Below are 25,056 nucleotides of genomic sequence, written 5' to 3'. Positions count from 1 at the left end.
GATCCAAGATGGCGGAGGAGTAAATGGAAGCTACACTAACCTCCTCCCAGGACCAGTCTGGGTTTACAACTTAATTTTGGAGAAATCATCTGGAACAACCAACGAACACTAGCTGGAAAGAAGTCTTATAACCACGGAGAGACAGAAAAGGCCGCTACATCACAACGTGACCGGTAGGGAGTGCGGAGACGCGGAAGGGCTGGCTGGGCTCACATGGGTGGCAGCTGAAGGGACTGAGAAACAGCTCAGCAGCCGGGGATTCCCCCTGAGAAGGGCAGGGTCTAAACCCCCAGCTGGGCTTCCCAGCCTACAGCAACAGAGTGGAAAGTAAAACAGTATCAGCTGTGAAAAGCGAAAAGCCACAGGGTTTCTTGCTAGCCGGAGAGAAACAGCAGGAGAAAAAGAGCTCTTAAGTGGATCACATACGAAAATATTTTGGCCACCACTTACCCTGGGCTCAAGCAGAGGGAAGGCAGAGAGGACTGGAGACACTTGGGGAGAGTTTGGCACGGTGGCTTTGAGGGAAGAACTGGAGGAGCAGCCGACTGGGTCCCAGTGCTGACTCATCCCCAGTACTGCGGGTAGACCATTCCCCTCCAAGTGGCGTCAGCCTGAGGGGAAGCAAAAGCCCTGCCGACGGGAATTAAGCTGCCACACCCACAGTCCTTAAGCCTGACAGCTAATCACAGATTGAGCAGATTAACAATCAAAGAAGACAGACAACAGCAGTAGATCCCTGGAAGTCTCCAACAGGCTGCCTAGGGCCAGACTGGTACATGATCTGACGCCACCAGAGGCAGATCCAGGAAGTGCAGATCATTCTAGGAAGCACCAACAAACAATAGGAGTCAAAAAAATGGGGAGACAGAGAAACAACCTCCCATCAAAAGGAAAGGTAGAATCCCCAGAAAGAGTGCTAAATGAAATAGAGGGGAGCGAACTATCAGATATGGAATTCAAAACATGGATTATGGAGAAGCTGAATGAGCTCAGCGGAAACTTCCAAGAACTCCAGAAAAACTACAAGGAACTCACAGAAAATTACGTGAGCATGAAAAAGGACATAGAAGCTATCAATAAGAGCCAGGAGGAAATGAAGAATACGATCTCTGAATTGAAGAACACAGTAGAAGGAATTAAAAGCAGGCTAGAGGAAGCAGAAGATCGGATCAGCGAGCTGGAGGACAACCTACACAAAAACTCTCAGACAATGCAACAAAATGAAAAAAGACTGAACAAGACTGAAGAGGTTCTAAGACAGCTGCAGGACAACATGAAACATAATAATATCCGTATCATAGGAATTCCAGAAGGAGAAGAAGAAGAGCAAGGGATAGAAAACCTCTTTGAAAAACTAATGACAGAAAACTTCCCTAACATGACGAGAGAAAGAGTCACGCAAGTCCAGGAAGCACAGAGGGTCCCAATGAAGATGAACCCCAACAGGCCCACCTCAAGACACATCATAATTAAAATGGCAACATTCAAAGACAAAGAGAGGATCCTAAAAGCAGCAAGAGAAAAACAACTAATAACATACAAGGGTACTCCAATAAGGCTATCATCAGATTTCTCAGCAGAAACACTACAAGCCAGAAGGGAATGGCAAAAAATATCCCAAGCAATGAAAAACAAAGGCCTACAACCAAGAATACTCTACCCAGCAAGGCTCTCATTCAAAATGGAAGGTGAAATAAGGAGTTTCCAAGACAAAAGAAGGCTAAAAGAATACATCTCCACCAAACCAGCAATGCAAGAGATGCTAAAGGGTCTGCTCTAAGAAGATAAAGAAACAGAGAGAGACAGAGAAGAACACAAGTACAAAGGGGAAAAATGACAGTGAATAAGTACTTATCGGTAATAACCTTAAATGTAAATGCATTAAATGCTCCAATTAAAAGACATAGGGTAGCTGAATGGATTAGAAAGAATGACCCACATATATGCTGTCTACAAGAGACCCACCTTAGAACAAAAGATCTACACAGACTGAAAGTAAAGGGATGGAAAAAAGTATTTCAAGCAAATGGGCATGGGAATGACTGGGAATGACTTTCAAAGGTAATAAAAGCCCGCGAAATAAAAGGCCTGCTGCCATGGTTGGTTGTGCGGTCCACAGCAATCTCTCCAGGGAAAGAATGAAGGTTGTTTTCCTGAAAGATGGCTAGAAGGGACCTTAAGGCACAATGGAAAACCAGAAAGACTTGGAAAGGACAGGTGTGTACAGGCAAGGATGAATGCCAGGTATGTGGCCCAGCTTCTGTGCCCTGAAGAGCAGACTGAGGACCACCCTAAATGTTCCTTGGGTAAGTTCCAGCAAAACAGAACTAAAGATCATAAGTGATCATTTGCTGCTCTTGTTATGTTTATGCAAACGAACAGGATAAATTAAAAATGGACTTAATGTAGCCCCTTTAAAGACAAGGAGAGTAATCTTAAGGAGAAAAATCATTATTCAAGGAAAATCACAATGATCAGTGGCAGACTGTAAAGTAGGGCAGCTAACCGTCTTAAAAGTTTCTTCTCACTTAAAAAATGGTTTCACTTGAAAATTAAACCATATCTGTGATATCACCAAAGAGATTCAAGTTGCAGGCAAGTAGAATGTCAAGTGCCTTGCAACTGGATGTCTTCCCAATAAGACAGTCTTACAGATTTAGAGACTTGTTTGTTGGCTATGTTACATAAATTAACATGTGTTTTCTGTTTTCAAAGGGCATAAGCCTATGACCGCATTACCTCAGTGATTGTCTGTACGCAAAAGGCTCACTTAATCCTCTCTGCAGCGCTGCCTCCTGAGACTCAACAGTTTGGCTGAACTAAATGGCTGGGTTGATGAAGAATAGGGTGGTCTGTGGGCTTCACTTTAAAACTGAATTCTCTTTTCTATCCTAATGGCTTGGACAGAAAGGGCCCAGAGGTCTGAGAAGGGGGAAACATAAACTATTTCCCTCAGCCCAAACTAAATATAATGGGCAAAAGGGTTTTGGACAGGCGAGATGTGCCTAGCACACCTTCCTCCAAAGAAGCCCCCCCCCCTTTTTTTTTCTCCTAATGTGGAACATTGAAAAATTAATCCCTGCCTTTTGTCACCTAGTAGTTATGGATTGAATGATGCTTTTTAACCCTTTTTGCCAAATCTGTTCCCCCCAGAACACAACAAGGATGCCAACCTGCTAAACCAAGCACGCCGTTGTCCGGAGACAGCCAACTGACCTGGAGTCTGCACAATCCTTCCCCATGTGGGAAGGCCACCCTCCCCTCCACACCCCCACTATTATTAGGGATTTCTGGACCCAAGGGTAGGTAGGACGACGACCATGTCCAGCTTGAAGCAGCTAGAGGAGCTTGAGACCTTCGCCCATTGTCCTTTACAAGATTACAAAGGGTCTTAATATCTGAGAGGGAGGGATAGTTATTTTTTACGAACCATGGGTACGGACTTGGGGGGGGATGCTGGGGGAGGGAGATACTGGGTGGAGGGGAGTAAAGGGGAAAAAATTGGAACTACTGTAACAACATAATCAATAAAATATACTTTAAAAAATATATATATATTTAAAAATATTGTTAAAACCTTGTGCAATAAGGCACGTTGCTTTTAATTGATAACTTCTATCCTGATTTACAAATAGAAAATATTGCTTTATATTAATAGCGAGCATGGGGAGATGTGTGAAATCTCCCAACCAATTTTAGTCCCACTACATATGCTGAGCTCATTTGGTAGTAAAGCTAAATATTAAAGAAGGCCTCACTCTATGTAAACCGATGTTCTCGTCCAGTTAAACCATGGCAAACACATTGTGCTCCACTAATACTGAGGAATCTTCTGTCTTAATATAAATAAAATATCTGTCTTAATTTAAATAAAGAGATGATATCCATTTTATTGGGGGATCCATTTTCATTTCTATCAGAGTCATGAACTCGAAGTAAAGACTTTCAGCATTTGAAAAAGAGAAAAATCTGCTCCTTACTAACATAAGCACAGTATTCCTCTTTATGATTCCAAATAGTGTGTCCTGTAAGAAGAAGAAGAAGAAAAAAAGTGACTTTGAAGATTATTTTCAGTGGAAACGAGTTGTGGGGCCGAGTATAAATGCATCACTCAAATGCCTTAAAGCTCGGCCTCCATGAAGATAAAAAGGTGGGAAGAAGATTTGCTTTTTAGCTCTGATTTATTTATAAAATGCAGTGACTTTTTCTCATCTGAGTATATAAAGCACAAGGAAAAAGAGGCTGGATTCTTATATAACCACAAGCCCGCTCAGATTAAAGGATGTTCTGAAGCACATGATTATTCCAAAAAGGCAATAAAGTGGAGAGAACTAATGGAGTACAATTTAGTATTTCTTGGGCTTTACAAGCTAACATTTATATGTACAGGCCAACCTTAATTTGAAAATCTTCCCTTTGCACATTTCTGTCCCAGCACTTTTGATAATGATGGCAGAGATCCAACATGTATTTATAAGGCTTCACATTACAGTATACTTCATTTGCTGCCAGCTTGGCACCTCCACTGGAAACTCCAAGAAAAACAAAACAAAATAAAAACTTCAAACAAGTCTGGAAAGCAGCTACAAGAGTCTCCATTCCCTTTCCAGCTGAGCTGGAAAACAAGACTTTCGAGCAGTTCCATCATCCACGTTCGTGGCTGCTCTGGGTCCTTAAACTGATTAAAGTCAGTTAGTCAAAAACATTAAGATACAACTATGACTTAAAAGGCACTAAAAATAATACTTTCACTAAGCATGATAAATGGCCTCTTCACACGACTGCCAAGACCAGTGGTTTCTGCTAAATTTTTGTTAAAAGATGGTAAACACTACGGACATCTAAATATTTGAAACTTTAAGAGTCAGAAAGGAATACCTGGTAAAACAGAAATTTGTATTGGTCTTAATATTGGAAAGATGACAACACTCCTCAAATAGACTTACAGCTTCAACACAATCTCTGTCAAAATCCCAGGTGGAGTTTTGAAGAAATTGACAAGCTGACCCTAAAATTCATACAAAAATGCAAGGGACCCAAGACTGGCGGAAACATTCTTGAAAAAGAAGAACTTATTACAAAGCTAAAGTAGTAAAAACAGTGTGCTACTGGCATAAGAACAGGCATAACATTAATAGAATAGGGTCAAGATTCCAGATGTAAACCTTATCACTGATCATCAGTGGATTTTCAGCAAGGGTGTCAAGACAATTCAATGGTGAAAGAATAGCTTTTACACCAAAGGGTGCTATCACAACTAGATATCCGCCTACAAAAGAATAAAATTGGATTGCTTCCTTCCACAATACTCAAAAATTAACTCGAGATGGGCTACAGACCTTTAAGCAAAAAATAGAAAACTCTTAGAAGAAAACACAGGAGTAAATCTTTGCGACCTTGAGCTAAGCTAAGCCTTATTAGATGTAGCACCAAAAGCAGAAACAAGAAAATGAATTATAGATAAGTGGATTTCAGAAAACAAACAAACAACTCTTGCCCTGCTAGGAATATTATCAAAAAGTGAAAAGAAAACCCATAAAATGTAAGAAAATATCTGCAAATCATTTATCTGAAGAGACTTGTATCAAGAATACATAAAGCACTCTTACAAACCAATAATGAAAGAGAAAGAACACAATTGAAAAAGAGGTGAAGACTCTGAATAGGCATTTCTCCACAGAAGATATACAATTGGCCAGTAAGTACGTGAAAGGACACCCAGTACCGTCAGAGATCAAGAAAATACAAACCAAAACCACAGTGAGATACTATTACACAACCTAGAATAGCTATAATCAAAAGACAGATAAAACCAAGTATTGTTTGTTTTGTTTTCATCTAACATATATCAAGATCACAGTGAGATAACACCTCAAACCCCTTAGAATGGCTGTCATCGAAAAGGACAAGACAGCAAGACTCAGTGCGGATGTGAAGAAAAGGAAACCCCTGTGCGCTGCTGGTGGGAATGTAAATCAATACAGCCACTGTGGGAAACAGTATGAAGCTTCCTCAAAGAATTAAAAGTAAAACTATCACATGTTCCAGCAATTCTTCTTCTGGATCTATCTCAATATTTAAAAAAATGAAATCACTACCTTGAAAAGATATCTGTACCCCCTCATGTTCATTGCAGCATTATTTACAATAGCCAACGCATAAAAATAAAAAATTAAAAAACAAACAAAAAAATAAAACCCTAAGTGTTTATCAACAGATGAATTAATAGAGAAAATGTATACACTCACATACATACACACAATGGAATATTATTCAGGAATAAAGAAGGAAATCCTGCCATTTGCAAGATTTACTTATGCTAAGTAAAATCTGACAGAGGAAGACAAATACTGTATGATCTCACTTATTTATGGAAACTAAAAACCCCAAACGCAGAAACAGAAAACAGATTGGTGGTTGCTAGGAGGTCCACAAACCCTTTGAAGTCAGCGGGCTTTGAATCATGATTCAGAAGACCCTGGCACCAGCCTCCCGGTAGCTTAGCAGGTCCTAGCAGCGGAGGCGAGGGGCCCACAGCACCGCCTGGGCTTCACGTGGTCAAACCCTGCGGAAAACTGAGACGCAGTAAGAACTTATCTTGGAGAAACTACAGTCTGAGGCAAAAGAGAGAAATGCACGGAAAAAGTCAAACAGGAGTGTAATTTTAGATCTATCTGGTGACAGATTCTAAGTGCTTTAGGAACACATCCATGGAAAGAGGCAGTGAGAGTCCACACAAGAAAACCAGTCTCAGGGGAGCAGATGTGTGTGTGAAGTGTGAAATAAAGCAATATAGGGAAATGTAATGAAACATTTGGACAGTTCAAAGTTTTCCACAATAATTTTGTGTTAAACTCACTTCTGCCTATAGTATGGGTTTATAAATAAATGAAAAGAACTCCCCCTCAGCCAGTAGGAAAGCAATTGACATTGTGATGATAAAATAAGAAAACCTGCAGTGATCCTTAAAGATTAAACAACTACAGGGCCCAGTGAATAAAATTTCCCTTAAAATCTTTAAATTTTAAAATAAATCCAAAACCTATGTTGTTTCCTTTTATGTTTCTTATATTTAAGAAAGTACCGAGTAGAAAAGTTCCATATATAAATTACACCTCATACGTGCAAAGTGACATACATACCCACCAATACATCTTATTTTACAGGCAGTAGGATAGCAGTAAATAATAGGAAATACATGTTCATCCCATAAAATGATAAAGCCTCCATATTCTGAAATAGGAGCAGGACCACGTCTTGTTACCACAGAGAAGAAGAAGGCAGTGTGAAGTCATTCAAGCAGAATGATAAGTGAAGCAAAGGCAGATCAAAGGAACCAAGGGGAAAAAAAGCTGAAATGTGAAACTGAAATATTTATTTCCTTCAAAATATCATCCATGCCTTGTCCCTGGGCAGTTCAATATTTCAAAGCAGCTGGAAAATATTCCCACTGACACTCGTTGCTATGCACAGAGGATCACACTTTAACTAGGAAAACTGTATTTACCAAGTATAAGTGTAATATCAACAAGAGAAGTGTTTCTGTTTATCATAGATGATTTCTAAATTATGTGAAATGATATTTTAAATTCACCATAGATATTTTCCAATACTTCTAGGGACTGACACTGCTATAAACTGTGACATTTATAGTGGACCCGTAATTTCTAAATGTCTTTACAAATAAAGTGGTGTGAACATTTCTTGAGTGCTTACTGTGCTCATCACAGTTTAAGCAGTTCATGTATTATTTATTTCCTTTCATTTGTATACCTATAAAAAGTTATTTACTTCTAAAATAAAAAAAGTTATTTACTTCTTTCCACAAATGAAAAGAATAAAGTTTAGAAGATTTAAGTGATTTGTCCAAGCTTACATAGTTAAAGGCAAAAAGAGAAATTAAAGCAACCCATCTGACTTCAAAATCCAGAATTGTTTCACTATATCATGCTATTGCTTTACATAGGTACATATATATGTACATTTTTAATAAATCACTTTGATGTTAATTGAACTTACAACTAGGATCTTACTATAATTTATCCTTATATGACATTAATAATTGCATAGCAAGTCACTTTTAGAACACTTGAAAGTTTAAATGTTCATCAACCATTTACTCCATCCCTCTTACAGGCCAGGATCTGTGCTTGGGATTAGAAATACAAAAATAACCAAGGCATTGTCCCTGCTTGCAATATGGGAAAGAAAACAGACTCTGTACTATTGTCAGCGTGATAAAAGCCACACAATTATAGGAACACAATCCTATGAGCAAACAGGGGCCAGAGGAACTCACTGAGCCCATGAAGGGGGCTCGCAGCTCCTTCGGCAGGAAGGGCACTGCTGCCCTGTGTGGCCCTGCTCCCTCCCAGGCCCGCTGGCCATCGCTGGCTGTGGGAGAAGCCACGGCGAACGCTGGGCTCCACCCCTTTCCTTCCCCAGGAGCGTGGCCCTCTGCTCGGCACAGGCTCCTGTCGCGGCCCTGGCCGGGGGCCAGCGGTGACGCTCCACGCAGGGCAGGAGAATTCCCAGGCCTCCCGTCGGCCGCACACCTAAACCGCAGCTCCCCTTATCTGTCTTCTACTTGGATTAGTTCTAAATTTGAGAGGGGAAAAGGCTGCTATTTATTGGCCGCTAATCCCTCAAATTAAAAAAAAAAGTTAAAATTTTTCAGATTTTATATAAGTTTACATGAAGAATTTATTCCTACTGAATAAACCCTAGGTGTTCCTAAAAAATTAACTTTATTTTCATGAATAACCTTCCTTAAAGGAGGATGCTGTTCCCATACTAACTCAATTTGTTAGTAGGAATTTGTGATAAGTTTGACAGAGGGGACATTTAACTTCACCTTTATTTGATCTAAGATAAATGTGTGTTTAAGTAAATATTGTGTAATAACATTGTATAGGCTGCATTTAATCTATTTTTATAAATAAGCATAACTATTTAAATAAGTTTTAAAAATACCTTGCAACTCACACTACCTAAATGAAACGGCTGTACACTATGAAGAAGTGAGGTGTCGGAGAAGTGTTTCTCCTGAGAGGGGACTGGAACGGACAAAGCTTTACTAAACACGGGCTGCATGTCTTACAACTTCTCTGCTTCTCTCGGGGCACCCGCTCCGTTTTCCTCCTGGCGGTCACCTAACTACTGAGGACTTCCGCCTGCCTGTGGCCCACCGTGGCTGCCCAGCCAATCTTCATCATAGTCACATTCCATGTTCTCAGCTTCACACTGATTTAGTTAGCCTCCAGGTTTCCAGTTGCTAATTTCTGAGCTCAGGGAGCAAGGCAGTGCAGTAGAGGGCAGTAGTTAAGAGCCGGGGCTCTAGAGTCAAAAACACAAGTTCAAATCCTGGCACCTCCACCTGCACACTGTGCGCCCCTAAACTCTTTGTACCTAAGAGTAAAATGAACGTGCCGCCTTTAGATCAGGTGCCTACTCTGGAGCCAGTGAGCGTGGCTGAGAGGGGGCGGTGGTCTTATACGGAGAGCATGGCAGGCGGTCATTAGAGGCTGGGGACAGGCCTGCTCTCCCCTTTGGGAACTGGGAAATAAACAATGACGTGGCCAGTATGCGCTGCCATCTGTGAGTCATTTGGATCAAGTCATGTAATACAGCAGAAAAGGAAATCTGTGCGACACAAAAGGTAAAAGCCAGCATCCTAGCAGGGAAAGAGACCCGAAGGAGGAATCAGACGGCCCCCGGGGGCAGCCCCGGCTCAGCCACAGACCAGCTCCACCCTGCTTACACTGCTTAATGTCTTCGAACCTGTTTCTCTCTTTAAAATGTAGATAATAACAAACAACCACATAAAGATTCTTCTGAAGATAAAACAAGAGACTATATATTAAAGTTATTTTGTAAACTATAAAACATTAAGTAAAGTAGTGCTATATTTTCTTAGTTTATCAGCTCCCCACTGGAATTATATTTATTTCACCACAGTCCATTGCTAAGGTAAAATTTGCTAAAGATATAAAGTGCTTTTTTAAAATGGGTTTTGCAAAATGAATTTCTAAAGAGAGCATCCCGTAAACCTATAAAAAGTCCATGTTACAAATGAAACCTGTCGTGTGGACAGCGTCACAAACGTCCCTGTCAAGCGAGGCCCCCCGACCACCGCACGGCACTGACGCTCATTTAAAGCAGCGGCTGCCGGTGAGAAGAAACGCAGCGCTCTGCGCAGACGTATCTCCAAAGGAACACGTAGGAGAACAGAAAATTCCTTCTCAACTTGAAACAAGGTCACCGCAGAGGTCTGTCCTCTCTTCCAGCTCTCCGTCCTGCTTCTCGGAGGGAGGGTCACGGCAGCGCGCTCACTGGGGCTGAGGAATGCTTACTGGAAACTGGAAACTCTGACTGCCCTCCATCTAAAACGGTATCAGATGCTCACGCAGGCTGCAGAAGAGAGAACAGACGCCGCCCCCCCCAACTCCACTAATACTTAAGAAAGATATTTTTAAGAAAAATATTATCTTCAGAGGTTTTAGGCACTTTGCAAAGTATGGGGATAACTTTTCTCACATCACACAAATGTTTGTATCAATGCAAAATTGAATAATTTATAACAAAATTAAAAAAAGAAAACCTTTTAAACAAAAAAAAAAATGTAAATTTTGGCAGTGCTTTCTGGTAATTCATCGATAGCTTCCAACCTCAAACATAATGGTATCAGTTGCAAAAAAAAAAAGCAAACTATGGTATTCCCATTAATTACTTAGAAAATTATGAAAATGAAACATCTTCAATTTGTAATAAATATACGTTCACATCATAGACGCAACCTCCAAAATGAAGGACTCCATGTTAGAGGTGTGATAAAGCTTTCACGATGAACTGGAACTTTCTCTCCTAAACAAGGTGAATCTCCTTATTTCACACCCTATTGCCATTCAAAACTACATGAGTAGTCACAATGGAGCGAGCTAAGGAACAATTAACTTTCCAAGTAAAGAACTTGAAATGTTTCTCATTATAATCACATAGCACCCCTTTAAAAAGCAAAAGCCAAATCAAAGAAAGTCAGACATCAAAAGGCCATTAGGTCTTTCAATACAGACCATTTCCAGACCAGGTTTGTGCCACATAAAACCTCCTTTGGGGGGGTTTTCATTTTTCACTCAGAAGAGAGATCTATGGTTCAAATTACTGAAAGGTTCTTCAGAAATTCCCTGACATTTCTTTATTCCACACCTAAAACAAATAAATTTTATAACAATAATAAAAAACTAGAGGATTCGAATTTTTAGAAGTCACCAATTTTAAAATTTCTTTATTAAATTTCATGACATCAAACTTCAGACTATGATTTGGTGAGAAATAAAGGAAATTCAGCAAGGAAATAAAAGCATGTTTTCTTAAGGACGGAAATGTTTGGCACTGGCTTATCTCTTGTTTATTATACTCTGACAAAATCTTTCTTCCAGAAAATCAGGTGCATTAGCCTTAACTCCTAACCTGATGCTTAGACATTAATGTTACCAGATTCACGTCCCTGAAACATTTTATTCCTTTGGGCAGGGAAATTCTCTCTTCTCTAGTAGCTCCTTTTCTGTCCTTCCTTCAACACCTAGTTTACTGCATAGAAATATTCAGGAAAGTAAGTCTCCCTCCAATGTCACTGTCATCATACAACATGATGCTACCAATCCATCAACCATACTCTGTTCCCTATGGGAAAAGTACACCCATCTGTCCCGCCTTTGGGGGGATGCGGGGTCCTCCTTCCTCTGGACCACTCCTTCTGTTCCAGCTATGCTCATCTTCACGGGTTTCTTCACATACACTGCACTCCCCATCTCTCCATCTAATGTGCATCCTCTTCCAACTTCCTAGATGACTTTTACTACATATGTGAATAAATATATCAGGTATATAAGCCATTGTGTCCAGGGTATACCTTGCGGGCACCATCAGGAAGAGACCTGCTATTTAAATTAATAGCAAATTGAGAGTTAGATTATACAAATTTATTACTAATGAAACTTATGTTCCGAGTCCCACAAAGAAACATAAGCACCTGATAGCTAACAGCCAACATAACTTTGAGAAGTAACCAGCATTAACAATGCTTTTCTAGTCTTTCAGTTGTATTATTATTATTTAACTTTGCTTTTTTCCCTTTATACTTTAACACAGACACTTAAGGCCAATGTGACCTTGAGATTAAAGAAGTATTGCTTTCCACATGGCAAATGATTTCTATTTCCTCTCAACTATGTTTTGTTTGTAAGGTCTGATTTCTTATCACTAGCATTGGCACTGTTTTTCTGATTTGCAAAAATACAAAATATTAAAATTACTATGTAAATGAGACAACATTCTTACGGTGCCCAAGGGCCAGAAGGTGTTAATATCCTAAAAATTCTATTGTAACCCTCTTGGCATAAGGTGGTGATGTTTTTAATTTACTATTTTTATTATAATTATACATGGATGGATATGGACAGTAAATATCTATCCGGGTACTTTCAGCACTAATTAGCAGAGAAAACTTTTATTTATGAAAACTAGCAAAGGAGATACAGGCAAAATACCCCAAAGAAGAGAAGGGCAACTTACCCAATTTAACTGCTTACCCTAATTCGATAGGAATACCACATAAGAACACCCAACTCTCTTAGTTATAATTCTATATTTATCAAACAATTGGTTAACCAACAGCTTGAATTCTGGAATAGACCAGTCCACCAGAAAAGAAGATCCTTACTAAATGCCTAGAAGCCCTGTACATAATTCTCAATAACTATTCTCCTTTCATATGGGTTATATAGGCAGTTGCAAGTTGTATAAAAGGGAGCTAATGTCTGCTACCTCCCAGAGTACCATTTTGAAGACCAATAGCAGAAGCCCAGTACAAGAACAGACCATCGATGACGATGATTCTTTGAAAACTTGTAACTTCCCTTATGACTTAATCCAAGCACTACCCAGCGAGCTCCAGCCACCAGGAGAGAAGATGACTTAGTGCTGCCAGATCTTGCATGTATCAAGAGAAAGCAGAAACCCAAATGTCATGTGAAATGTCCTGATTTTATCGTGTAGAAGAATAATTCATATTTTTCAAAATATTTCACAGGCCTAATTGAGTACATGTGCAGAATGACTCAACCTGCAGCTAAGGAATTTGTGACAACTATCGTCGGCAGCCGTCCGTCTCGAGAGACGATGGTGTAGCTTCTTAAGAGTCTATCTGCACCGCCGAGAATGGCTGTGCAGTCCGACTCGGGAGTGACACGGTATCTGTCTCCTCCCGTGTTGAATCGACATCTTGCGATGACGCTGGAGTGTCCTCTCCAGTGAAGCTGAAGCTACAGAGCCTGGGCAGGGTGATATGGAGGGTCTGCTGTTGCCCATGCAGCAGACCCCCCCTCTCTTCGCAGCTGAAGGGTCCAAGGGAAAGACGGAGTCAATACAGCTTGGCTTCAGGTGCGCCGCAGGAGTTGCCGGCGTTGACTACAACGTCAAACCGCCTTAGGGACTCCGGCTCCGGATTTTCTGTCGGGGTTTACTCCCTTAGCCTTTCCCCTGAAGAGGTATGCCGCAAGGCAGCGGAGGTTTTTTGGAGTCAGAGTTTTCCTTCTCTGATGTGCCCTGACTGGAAGATCGAACCAGCGACACTTAGCTCGCAGGCCGACACTCAATCCACTGAGCCAAACCAGCCAGGGCTTTGACAACTATAGGAAGGCATGAAGTTGAAAAGGAGGGAGGGTATGAGAACAGGCAAGAACAAAGCGCAGAGGCAGCCAAGGTAAGAGCAGCAGGTAGGAGAAAAGGCAAAGGAACAGGAATGGCTTATAAAACATCCTAGAACGCTACAGAAAATTCAAAAAGTGAAAGATAAATAAAAATACTAAAATGTCATATAGTAATAAGCGCTATGAAGAACATTAAGGAAGAAAATGGTCCGAGACTAGGATATACATTTGTAAATTATTGCTGTAAGGAGGGCGTATTCAGTTGGTTTCTACAGCTCTAGGCTTGGACTGGATTGTCTAAGAAGAGACTCCAGAGTGAGGAGAGAATAGAATGAATATGCAAAGACTGAACGGAAGAAAATCAGGAGATTGGGTGCCACAAAAAATGAAGAAGGGAAAGTTTTAAGGAAGGGAGACTGAACAGAACCCAGATTGGAGGTCACTCTGAGTTTTGGCGATACAAGAAAAGATGCCAGACTGGATTGGACTGAAGAACGGAAGTAAAAGCGCTCCAAAGAAATGTCAGCATAGAGAGAGAAAGGGTCACAGATGAAGATGGGGGGAGGGTTGAGAAATGGGGTTTAAGATGAAGACCTACCCTTGTCTACATGTTAAATGGACCAATGACGTTAGATGATGGGGCCTCAGTCCGACCGCACAACGAAGAAGCACACAATAATTGTGAGAGGAGGGGTCGCTGGAACTAAGGCCGCGCCTCAGAAGTTAGCAGAACACGAGAGAGTAAGGGTTTAAAACAAGGGCGTTATTGTAATTAGAAACAGTATCTTGGTTTGGAGTTGCAAGACTCGAAATGGCACCAATTTTACATGCAATTAGTGACAGGTTACAGAAGAGGAGGAGGAGGTGGTGATGACAAAGTGATGACAAAGGCTTCCCTAGATGCTCCATGAATGAACAGTGTCAGGAGGGGAATAAAAGCTCAGAAGGAGTTGGCTGTGGTCTATTATATTAATAAAGCACATATCAATGGTGTGAAAAATCAAAGAACACTCATGGCAACAGAGAACATGATTTTCTGGAGTTAGAAAAAACAACACTTGGGAGAGCTGAGTCAGTCTTTGATACACTTACTAATTCTTTAAAAAAATATTTTAAAAGATTTTATTTATTTATATTTAGAGAGAGGGGAAGGGAGGGACAAAGAGAGGGGGAGAAACATCGGTTGCCTCTCACGTGCTCCCAACCAGGGACCTGGCATGCAACCCAGGCATGTGCCCTGGCTGGGAATTGAACCGGTGACCTTTCAGTCTGCAGGATGACGCCCAACCCACCAAGCCACACCAGTCAGGGCTCATGTACTAGTTTTGCAGAAAGCTAACAGCATCACACTGCTCAAGAGGTCATATAGCTCTACAAGGCTCACCAGTCTCTTGGAAAAGAGTCAAAAGACCACAAAACAAGCTGAGATCAAGGACATCGGTTTTTTTTAAAAAATCAAGTTTCATGGTCGTGGGAAGATCACTGTGTATTTAGATTTTACTCACACATACTAATCTATAAATGTAGCTATAGCAGATTGCAATAATTGATTTTAAGGCTAATGATGTAGACTTAGCATAAATTGTTTTCATTATGCAATGAATGATAAAAAGAATGGGAGCATATATAATACATTTCAAAAAGTTCTTTCAAAAACTAAGTCAACAATAGTTCTAGTTTTCATACACAGAATGACATGTGGCTAGCATTTCCTGAATGGTTTCTCTCAGTGCTCATTAAAATAGAAAGAGAAAGAGGAAATAAGTGAGAGAGGATCCTAATGATAACAAGAACTAAAATAAACACATAACACAACACAATGAAAAAACCTGTGAAGAATCACCAAAAATATTAAGCAAATAAAAGTAGATTAATTAAAATACACACACACACACACACACACACACACACACAGGTCCATGTGAGAGCAAATGTAACTTAGTCTCAGGAAATAAAACCTGAGGAAAATGATATGATGTAGAAAGACAACTCCTTTCTTCCTCAGGTCAAAGATTCTGTGTCTAAAATCTTTTTTTTTACTTGATAGCTGGGATTCTTCCACATAACAGAAAACATCAGAGTAAAATGTATTGATGTTTTATATACATCCATTCAGAGCCTGTAAGTCCCAGAAAACATCTGGATTGATAAATCGTGCTGTGCTGTATATAGGAAGCTGCATTTCCACAGCTAAAGTAATGTAGATGGATATAAAAAAAAAATAAGCCTGAGTGTAAAATACGTGTATACGCTGTATACCAAGAACTACAGGATTCATATTCATTCAGGAAAAAAAGCCTCACCATACAGATTATAAAAAAGTATCCCACCAGTAAAGCAGAGTTTCTAAAGGTGTTATTTTCCTACAAAAATGGATATAAAAAGAGGATGCTAAAAATTAGAAAATGAACAATAACAATGTTAAATAAATGATTCTGGTGTGTAACAGAGAGACCTGGCCAGAGATAAGGATGTGGGATTTATTAAATATGTCTATGGTACTTGAAGCTAGGGAACTTGTTGAGACTACTTAACAAATATAAACAAAGAAGAAAAACTGGTCAAGGATTGACCTGGGGAACTCTGAACTATGGAATCCTCGTCAAAAAGGAGGAACTCAATTCAGAGGGAATTGAGAAGAAGCACGCGATCAGTCAGGCAGACACCATCGGATGCTTCTGGTGCCATGGAAGCATAGACAAGAAAGTTTCAGGAAGAAAATCACCCTCCAGATTAGAGGGGGCAACCAAGATGGCGACACAGGAGGCCCCCCCCTTCCCACAGACTCACTGAATGTACAGCTGCACACGCAGCCATTAACTCTAAAAGAAATCCAGAAACTAGCTGATTAACTCCTGCACATCGCCGCGCTCTGGGTACAAGGCAAAGGGTACAAGGTGCCTATCAAACACCTCTGACCAAAAATAACACATTATGGGGCCAGTGTTCCTTATGCACAAGGATGCTCACGTTCACCATGATAGTCAACATGCTATTGGAGATCCTGGCCAGTGCAGGTGAGGATGGTGATAAGAGAAGACAAAAAACTGAAAAGAAAAATAAATTATACCAATTATTTGTTGTCATTATACACACAGCAGATCCAAGGTAATTTACAGACAAACTTTGAAGATAAATTCAGCAAAATTGTTAGACACCAGAATTCAAGATCAGCGGGATCCATCAAATGGAAAATGTGTTTTTAAAAAGATAAAACAAAAAATGGTAGCATAAACTATAGGATACATGAGAATAACCTAACAAAAATATGTAAAATAGATATGGAGAAAATTATAAACATTAATTAACAGACATTAAAATAGAGAAGCTAATGGAGAAATATGTAATTTGTGGAAGAAAGAAAATAATACAGTAAAAGTTCTATTTCTATTTAAATTGATCTATAAAACAATGCTAGTATAATATAATTGCAATAGAATTTTGGTAAAAACTTATTCTAAAATTGAAGTAGAAGAGAAAATGACTAAGAATAGCTAAGAAAATTTTGGCGATGAAACACGGTGGTAGGGGAGAATACAGTGGGGAGGAGTAGCGTGGAGGAGGGATGTTCACACTCTGTGACAGCTCAAGATTTAATATGTATTCAGAGTAACTAAAATGGCCTTAAGAGTAAATCGTTCTATTTAAATGTGATCAAAACTATTTTGATTTTCTTATTCATGCTCTTACATAACTTCCCAATTTTCTACAGCAAATATGGGCTAGTTTTAGGATGAAAATAAAGTTGAAGAATAGATACTCTGAAAAGTTTTCTCACTGGAAAATGTCTGTGTCCAGGGTTCACCCTCCAAGGACGCTGGACAGGTTCATTTTGACATAAACCCTCTATTACAATGGCGGGAAAAAAATCATTCCTCTTTTGGATTAGCCTAGATCTTACAGGGCAGAGACAAATAATAAACTTTTAAAATAACTCAACTGTAATATAATTTATTTCTCTTTGCATTTAATCCTACTTTGATATAATTAACCTAATTCTAGTTATGTAAAATCTAAAATGATTTCATACATGTCAAATAACTTCTTCTTGTTCCCTAACTCAATGCACTATCTAAATTGTAAGAGGCAACATTATAAACAGATATGAATATCTGACATATTTGATGGGATAACACATTATAAATTGTATCTGTTCTTAATATTAGTAATAATAGTAATAGAAAAAAAGATACTGAGAATTTACAAATGCAACTAGTCTTTAAATTCATATATTCTTGGTTAAAACCAATACCACATATCCTTTAATAAGTATAATAAATTACAGGCTACTTTCATATTGTAGTGGAACAGGTTTTATAATCCCTCTTATGAGAAAGCTTTTTAAAAGAACAAATCTGTTTTCTAAACAGAATAAAATTTCCTATCAAAATGACCCTGTAAAGATATTTTCATTCACTTATTAAGGATAAAAGACTTTATATTAACTATTCAAGTCTGCATGCATCCTTTTAGCTTCTTTCTGGATAGCTCCTTAATTCACACTTTTTCCATTTTAAAGTATATATCACTATTAATTCCTTGAGATAGTTTCACCAACCTTACAGAAAATGATCAAGCCACAGTTCCTCACTTTGGCTATATATAAAACTAAATTTAGAATTATATTATTCAGCTGAACTTTAAAATTTCTTCACAAGATTGATTTAACCTAGCTTTCCCTTTCCAGCAAAATTCAAAATTCAAGCTCCTGGGTAAATGGGAAGGTTATCTGCTTTTAATGCAACTTCATCTAAATTTTTGCATATGCAACGTTCTGTTAAAAAACAAACCTAATCAAAATGTAGCCCACTCCTTTGAATTATCATAAGATTGTTTAGTATTCCGTTTAAGTCTTCTTTTAAGATTAGTTTCTAGCAAATAAAAGTACAAAAACACTGCCATTATAACTTTGCAGTTTTATTATCTTTACTCTAAGGCATTCCTATTTGAAGATTAATCCCTGTTCCTACTAATATAAATGTTGATTTATAACAGCAAACAAGCAACCAAAGATAAATGAAGGAGATTTAAAAGAACCTTATAGGAAAGCTTTTTCACTCATGTTTAAAAATATAACTTCTTTAAAAATATAACTTTAGGGGTAAATAATCTGCTTTCCACTGTAATGGAAGATTATAAATACTATGGATACTTAGCAAGAAAAAGCTTTCTAAAAAGCTTATGACAGTTGGAAAATTAACATCCCAAAACTATTTTATAAATTTCCTCATCTGAAACAAAACTATAGCTAAAATCAGGCAAAAGAAGAAGTGCTGCTTGTTTTTGCATAAATAAATAATTTTATACAATGACTTTCAATAAACAAGATGGTAAACATTTGCTGAATATCATTAACATTGTAACTTTGCTTCAAAACAGGTCAAATAAAAATACAACTCAAGCACATTCTGAATTACCTAGAAAATATAAAGAACTTTTTTAAAATTCTATACGTAAGTGAAATTGTACTTATAAATGCAATGGTATATACAAATATGATTGCAAATTTTCAAACAATAAAGAAGAGCTACCAATAACTGAAATCTTTATTGGAGGGAGCAAATAAAAAAGAAAACAAAAATATGTTAAAAATAAGCCCTTAAGAAATTTTCAGTATGCTGGCAGTGGGTTTGTCACATATGGCCTTCATTCTGTTGAGGTATGTTCCTTCTATTCCCATTTTGCTAAAGAGTTTTGATCATAAATGGATGCTGGATTTTATCAAATGCTTTTACCGCATCTATTGATATGATCATGTAGTTTTTATCCTTCATTTTGTTTGTGGCGTATCACACTTACTGATTTGTGAATGTCATACCAACCTTGCATCCCCCAATAAATCCCACTTGATCATGGTGTATGATTTTTTGATGTATTGCTGCACTTGATTTGCTAATATTTTGTTGAGGGTTTTAGCATCTATGTTCTTCAAGGGTATTGTCCTATTATTTTCTTCTTTTGTAGCATCTTTATATGGTTTTGGAATTAGGATAATGCTGGCCCTGTGAAATGAGCTTGGGCGTCTTCCCTCCTCTTGAATTTTTTGGAATAGTTTGAGGAGAGGTGTTAGTTCTTCTCAGAATGTTCGGTAAAATACAACTGTGAAGCCATCTAGTTCAGGGCTTTTGTTTGTTGGGAATTTTTTTATTATTGCTGCAATTTCACTAGGTATAATGTGTCTATTCAGGTTCTCTGATTCTTCCTGATTTAGTTTTGGAAGATTGTATGCTTCTAGGAATCTATCCATTTCATCCAGGCTGTCCAATCTGTTGGCATACGGTTGTTGGTAGTATTTTTTTGCAACCCTTTGTATTTCTTGGTGTCAGTTGTTATTTCTCCTCTTCATTTCTGATTTTATTTATTTGGGGTCTCTTTCTTTTTGTTCCTGATGAGTCTGGTTAAAGGTTTGTCAATCTTGTTAATCTTTTCAAAGAACCAACTCTTGGATTCACTGATCTTTTATATTGCTTTTTGAGACTATTTCATTTACTTCTGCTCTGATCTTTATTATTTCCTTCCTCCCACTCACTTTGGGCTTTGTTTGTTGTTCTTTTTCAAGCTCCTTTAAGAATAAAGTTAGATTGTTTATTTGAGCTTCTTCTTGTTTCTTGTAATGCTATCAAGTCCTCTCTTGAGACTATTTTCCCTGTGTCCCACAGATTTGGGGTTGTTGTGTTCCTATTTCATTTGCTTCAAGGTATGTTTTGATTTCTTTCTCGACCTCACTGTTGACCCATTCATTGTTTAATAACATGTTATTTAGTGTCCATGTCTTTGGGTGTTTTCCAGTTTTCTCCTTGTGATTAATTTCTAGTTTCATAGCATTGTGGTCAGAGAAGATGCTTGATATGATTTCAATCTTCTTAAATTTATTGAGACTTGTTTTGTGTCCTAACATGTGGTCTATCGTAGAAAATGTCCCATGTGCACTTGAAAAGGATGTATATTCTGCTGCTTTGGGGTGAAACGCTCTGAAGATATCAATTAAATCCATTTGATCTAGTGCGTCATTTAGGCCCGCTGTCTCCTTGTTGATTTTCTGTCTGGAAGCTCTATCCATTGAAGTCAATGGGGTGTTAAAACCTCCAGCTATGACTGTATTTCTGTCAATCTCTCCCTTTGTGTCCATCAAGATTTGCTTTACATATTAAGGTGCTCCTATGTTAGGTGCGTTAAACTTTACTAGGGTTGTATCCTCTTGTTGGACTGTCCCCTTTATAATTACATAGTGTCCTTCTTTGTCTCTTCCTATAGCCTTGGTTTTAAAGTCCATGTTGTCAGATATAAGTATTGCTAGCCATATTTCTTCTGATATATCTCCTCAGGCAAGGGGAACAAAAGAAGAAATAAACAAATGGGACTACATCAAACTAAAAAGACTTTGCACAGCAAAGGAAACCATCAACAAAATAAAAGAAAACCCACAGAATGAGAGAACATATTTGTCAATATATCTGACAAGGGATTAATAGCCAAAATTTATAAAGAACTTATAAAATTCAACACCAAAACAACAAACAATCCAATGAAAAAATTGGCAAAGGACCTGAATAGACACTTCTCCAAAGAGGACATACCAATGGCCCACAGACATATGAAAAGATGCTCAATGTCACTAATCATCAGAGAGATGCAAATTACTGGGTAAAGCCAGAGTGAGATATCACTTCACACCCATCAGAATGACTATTATCAATAAATCAACAAACAACAAGGGCAGAAGAGGATGTGGAGAAAGGGGAACCCTCTCGCACTGTTGGTGGGAATGCAGACTGGTGCAGCCACTGTGGGAAGCAGTATGGAGATACCTCAAAAAATAAAAAATGGAACTGCCTTATGACCCAGCTATCCCACTTCTGGGAATTCATCCACAGAAAGCCGAAACACTAATTTGAAAGAACACAAGCACCCCTATGTACATTGCAGCGTTAGTTACAATTGCCAAGCTCTGGAAGCAGCCCAAGTGCCCATCAGTAGATGAGGGGATAAAACAACAATGGGACGTTTACACAATGGAATACTACTCAGCTGTAAAAAAGAAAAGGTTACCCTTTGCGACACCACAGACAGACCTGGAAAACATTATGCTAAGTGAAATAAGCCAGTCAGAGAGAGACAAACAGAATTTACAAGCATAAATTATTTTAAGGTTTTCTATTCAGGAACTCAGCCAATACATTTTAAGAAAAAGTGAGGGAGAAAGAATGGTTATGCAATCTTCCCACACAGAATCTGACACTAAGTTTGTTTGATTCTGAGTGTTTTTTGACCTTTCTGTAAGTGATTCCTGTTTGTAGTTTTGGGGACGCCAGAAAATGGCATTGGCTGATTCTCTGGGAGTTCGCTAGAGACGCTGCGCTCAGGTAAGCCTCCCTTCTTAAATCTCTTTCCTGGGTCAGGCACCCTGCGAGCCTTTCTCCCACTGAAGTTCTTATCAGTCTGTAGCATAACTGCCAAAGTTCTGGAATATCCTTCCAACCGGACTACGAGGTCCTCTGGGAAGGGACTACACATTGCCTGAGATGTGGTGGGAACTCAATATTTTTAAAATAAATCGATGTTTTCCACCCAAAGACTGCGAGATAAAATCCAGTAATAAGCAGGGTCTAATCACCTTAGTGAACGAATGGAGAAGACAAATAAAATCTCATGTTTTAATACCTATGTTTAAATTTCATATCATGAGACAAACCCTTTCCTAAACAATGCCTGGATGGTAGTTCATTTTCAAATATAACTGGAAGATTTCATTACCCACATTTCCCCAAAAATTCTACAGTGGAATTTCTAAATGTTCTGAGACCTAATCTTACTGTTGTTTTTTAATCTGTTTTCATTTAAGAAAGCATATGAAACTACTATATTCTATCTTCTTACATTCCTATCACTTAAAAACAACTGAACTGATTTTTTTACAAAAAAATTATTGGCTAGCAATAAAATTCTGAAAATAGAGATTCATGATAAAAAACCAACTCAAACAAAATCATAGCAAGGCTATTATAAAAAATATAGTTAGGTTCTAGCTACTTAATTTGGCTCACAATTTAGAATAAGTATTTTTAAAATTAAATATACCACGATTTTACTCACTTCAAAGCTTCCTCAAATTTATGGATTTTCTTTTGAGTATCTTCTTTTTCTTGATCGAGTTCACTCTGTAAGTCATGAACCTGCCATGACAAGACATGTAAAGTTTATTAGAAGACAAGCAGAGTTTAAGCCAAGGAAAAGTGCAGACAATGAAACAGCAATCTTAAATCCATTTTTAATATAAAATTAGATTTAGATATTTCAAGACAGAGACTTGGTTAACCATAATCATTTACCATATAATTATCTCAATACTCTACTTCTAGTACCAATTTTCTGGTCAAAGTTAATAACTGTTTGAACCTCCCTGCATGTGGATTCCCTGTAAAGATATGTAAAAAACTCCAAAAGGGAACCATCACTTGAATTTTTTTTTTAATTACATAGTGGGCAAAGGAAAGGGATCTCATGGGATTCAGGAGACGACAGTACGTAATGTGTCTGTGTTCCCAGGACATACAGGTTATGATGAAATAAGTCTCTCCCCCACTGCTGGGAGTGACCTGGATACCTGCTTCCCGAGTTTAGGAATAAGTCCCCCCGACCAGCAGTAAGTACCCTTTCCTGAATGCAACATCCTCTGAGTAGCTGGGATGGGAGCATGAAAAATATGTTATGGTAACAGATGAAAACCTGGCTTCACAGAAAACTCTTCGTATGCAAATGCAGATAGGCATACCCCATGTGGACATAAATGCATCTAAAAATAGGAGAAGACACTCTGGTACAGCTGGAGGGACAGGGGGCTAGTAAAGCAGCAGCTGTGGTTCCCACATACATGGCCACGGAGGGCGCAGAGCCAGCTGGTAGGAAAGAAAACTCAAGTCAGTGGGGTGCGACCCAGGAGTGGCCGCAAGTGCAACTGCTGTGTACAGGGGATACGAGGGGGACGACAAGAACAAGACCAACAGAATGCAGACACACACACACACATGCCCACACCTTTCCAAACACTGAATCGGTGCCAGCAAAAAATACCTGTAGTTCGTTTAGCGATTGATAATAGTTTGGATGGAGATCTACTTAACTCAAAAGCCTACATTCTTTGACCTGTTCCTTTTATAACTCTTCTGTGTTTTTTCCCTTGGTGTTTGAGTAAAATACATACACACACATACATAAAATGTCTGCTTGCAAACTGAAATAAGTGAGAGTAGAGAGGAGATTTTCCATCAGAATATCAACAGGCCTCACCTGGCTGCTCCGCGATGGCAATCACCAAGATGAGGCAAAAACTGAGAACCAGAGGGGACATGTCACGTAGCGGGGGGAGTGGACCATCAGGAGAATTAGGAGACAGGGGCCCTTTCCCCATATTTTAAATGGTAAATTAAAACATCTTATAAATACCTACCTTACTAGGAAGAGAAAGAGCAACTGACTTGCATTGCAAATTTTTGCCACTAGATTTATTTTACCTTACATAAGGGGAAAATCTATTGCCCAGAATTTTATCAGGTTCGAGACTGAAATGAGCCTTACTCGTCTTGGATCCCTAGAATGCGTTCGAGCGCTTGGCACAGAGCACACTCGCTAAACTGGAGGGAGTCGGTTATTACAGCAACAGACCATTTTCTTTCTACTGCAAGTCAAATGCATTTTAATCTTTTTATTGATCTTTACCTGATATATAGGGTGGATCTTACACACACAGACCTTCCGAAAAATTTCCTCGTATCTTTCATTATGCTTAATTTATTGTTAACTAAATTGTTGCACACTGGTTTTCTATTTTTCTGCACCCATATCTGCCTTTTTCAAAATGTTTTATTCTTTGTCCTTTTCCTTGCAGTTCAAAAAATAATGGTTTGTCCTTAATATCACTGGCTTCATTCTTTACAACACCTGTGCTATCCCCAGCCAGTTCCCATGTGGATTTGAAATGTTGTGCTTCAGGTTCCTTACAGCTCTCTTCCTATGACAATTACCTCCATTTTCACTGCACCCTTTCCTTTCCTTCTGAAGTCTATTCCTCTGTCAGAGACATCGTATTTTCTGGTATTCCACTGACAAATTTCTTGAGGGTTTCTTTTGGAATAATGCCTTTTCAGAAGAAACTCCTTTCTCTAAGTCTTCGGTATAGTGCTCTCATTCCTTGCCTCTACAATATTTTTCCAGACTCCATTTTGACATTTTTCTCCTACATGTTCTTTTTTTAAAAGATTTGTTCTTTAAATTCATTTAAAAAATTTTTTATTGTTTATGCTATTACAGTTGTCCCAATTTTCCCCCTTTACCTCCCTCCACTCCCTCA

General features: G+C 38.7%; 1 protein-coding gene across 1 annotated transcript in view; it reads right to left on the bottom strand.

Annotated features, from left to right (window-relative positions):
- Positions 1-25,056, bottom strand: part of CEP112 (centrosomal protein 112) — a 307,227-nt gene that overhangs the window by 208,854 nt on the left and 73,317 nt on the right. Inside the window, 1 exon segment of the mRNA XM_090290788.1 lies at positions 22,803-22,882. Within this exon segment, the coding sequence (XP_090146914.1) occupies positions 22,803-22,882 (80 nt within the window).

The sequence above is a fragment of the Furipterus horrens genome, unplaced genomic scaffold, assembly GCF_987537825.1.
Source record: "Furipterus horrens unplaced genomic scaffold, mFurHor1.1.pri manual_scaffold_11, whole genome shotgun sequence".
Taxonomy (NCBI): Eukaryota; Metazoa; Chordata; class Mammalia; order Chiroptera; family Furipteridae; genus Furipterus; species Furipterus horrens.
The sequence above is the reverse complement of the archived record's forward strand: the minus strand, read 5'-3'. Positions and strand labels throughout refer to the sequence as shown.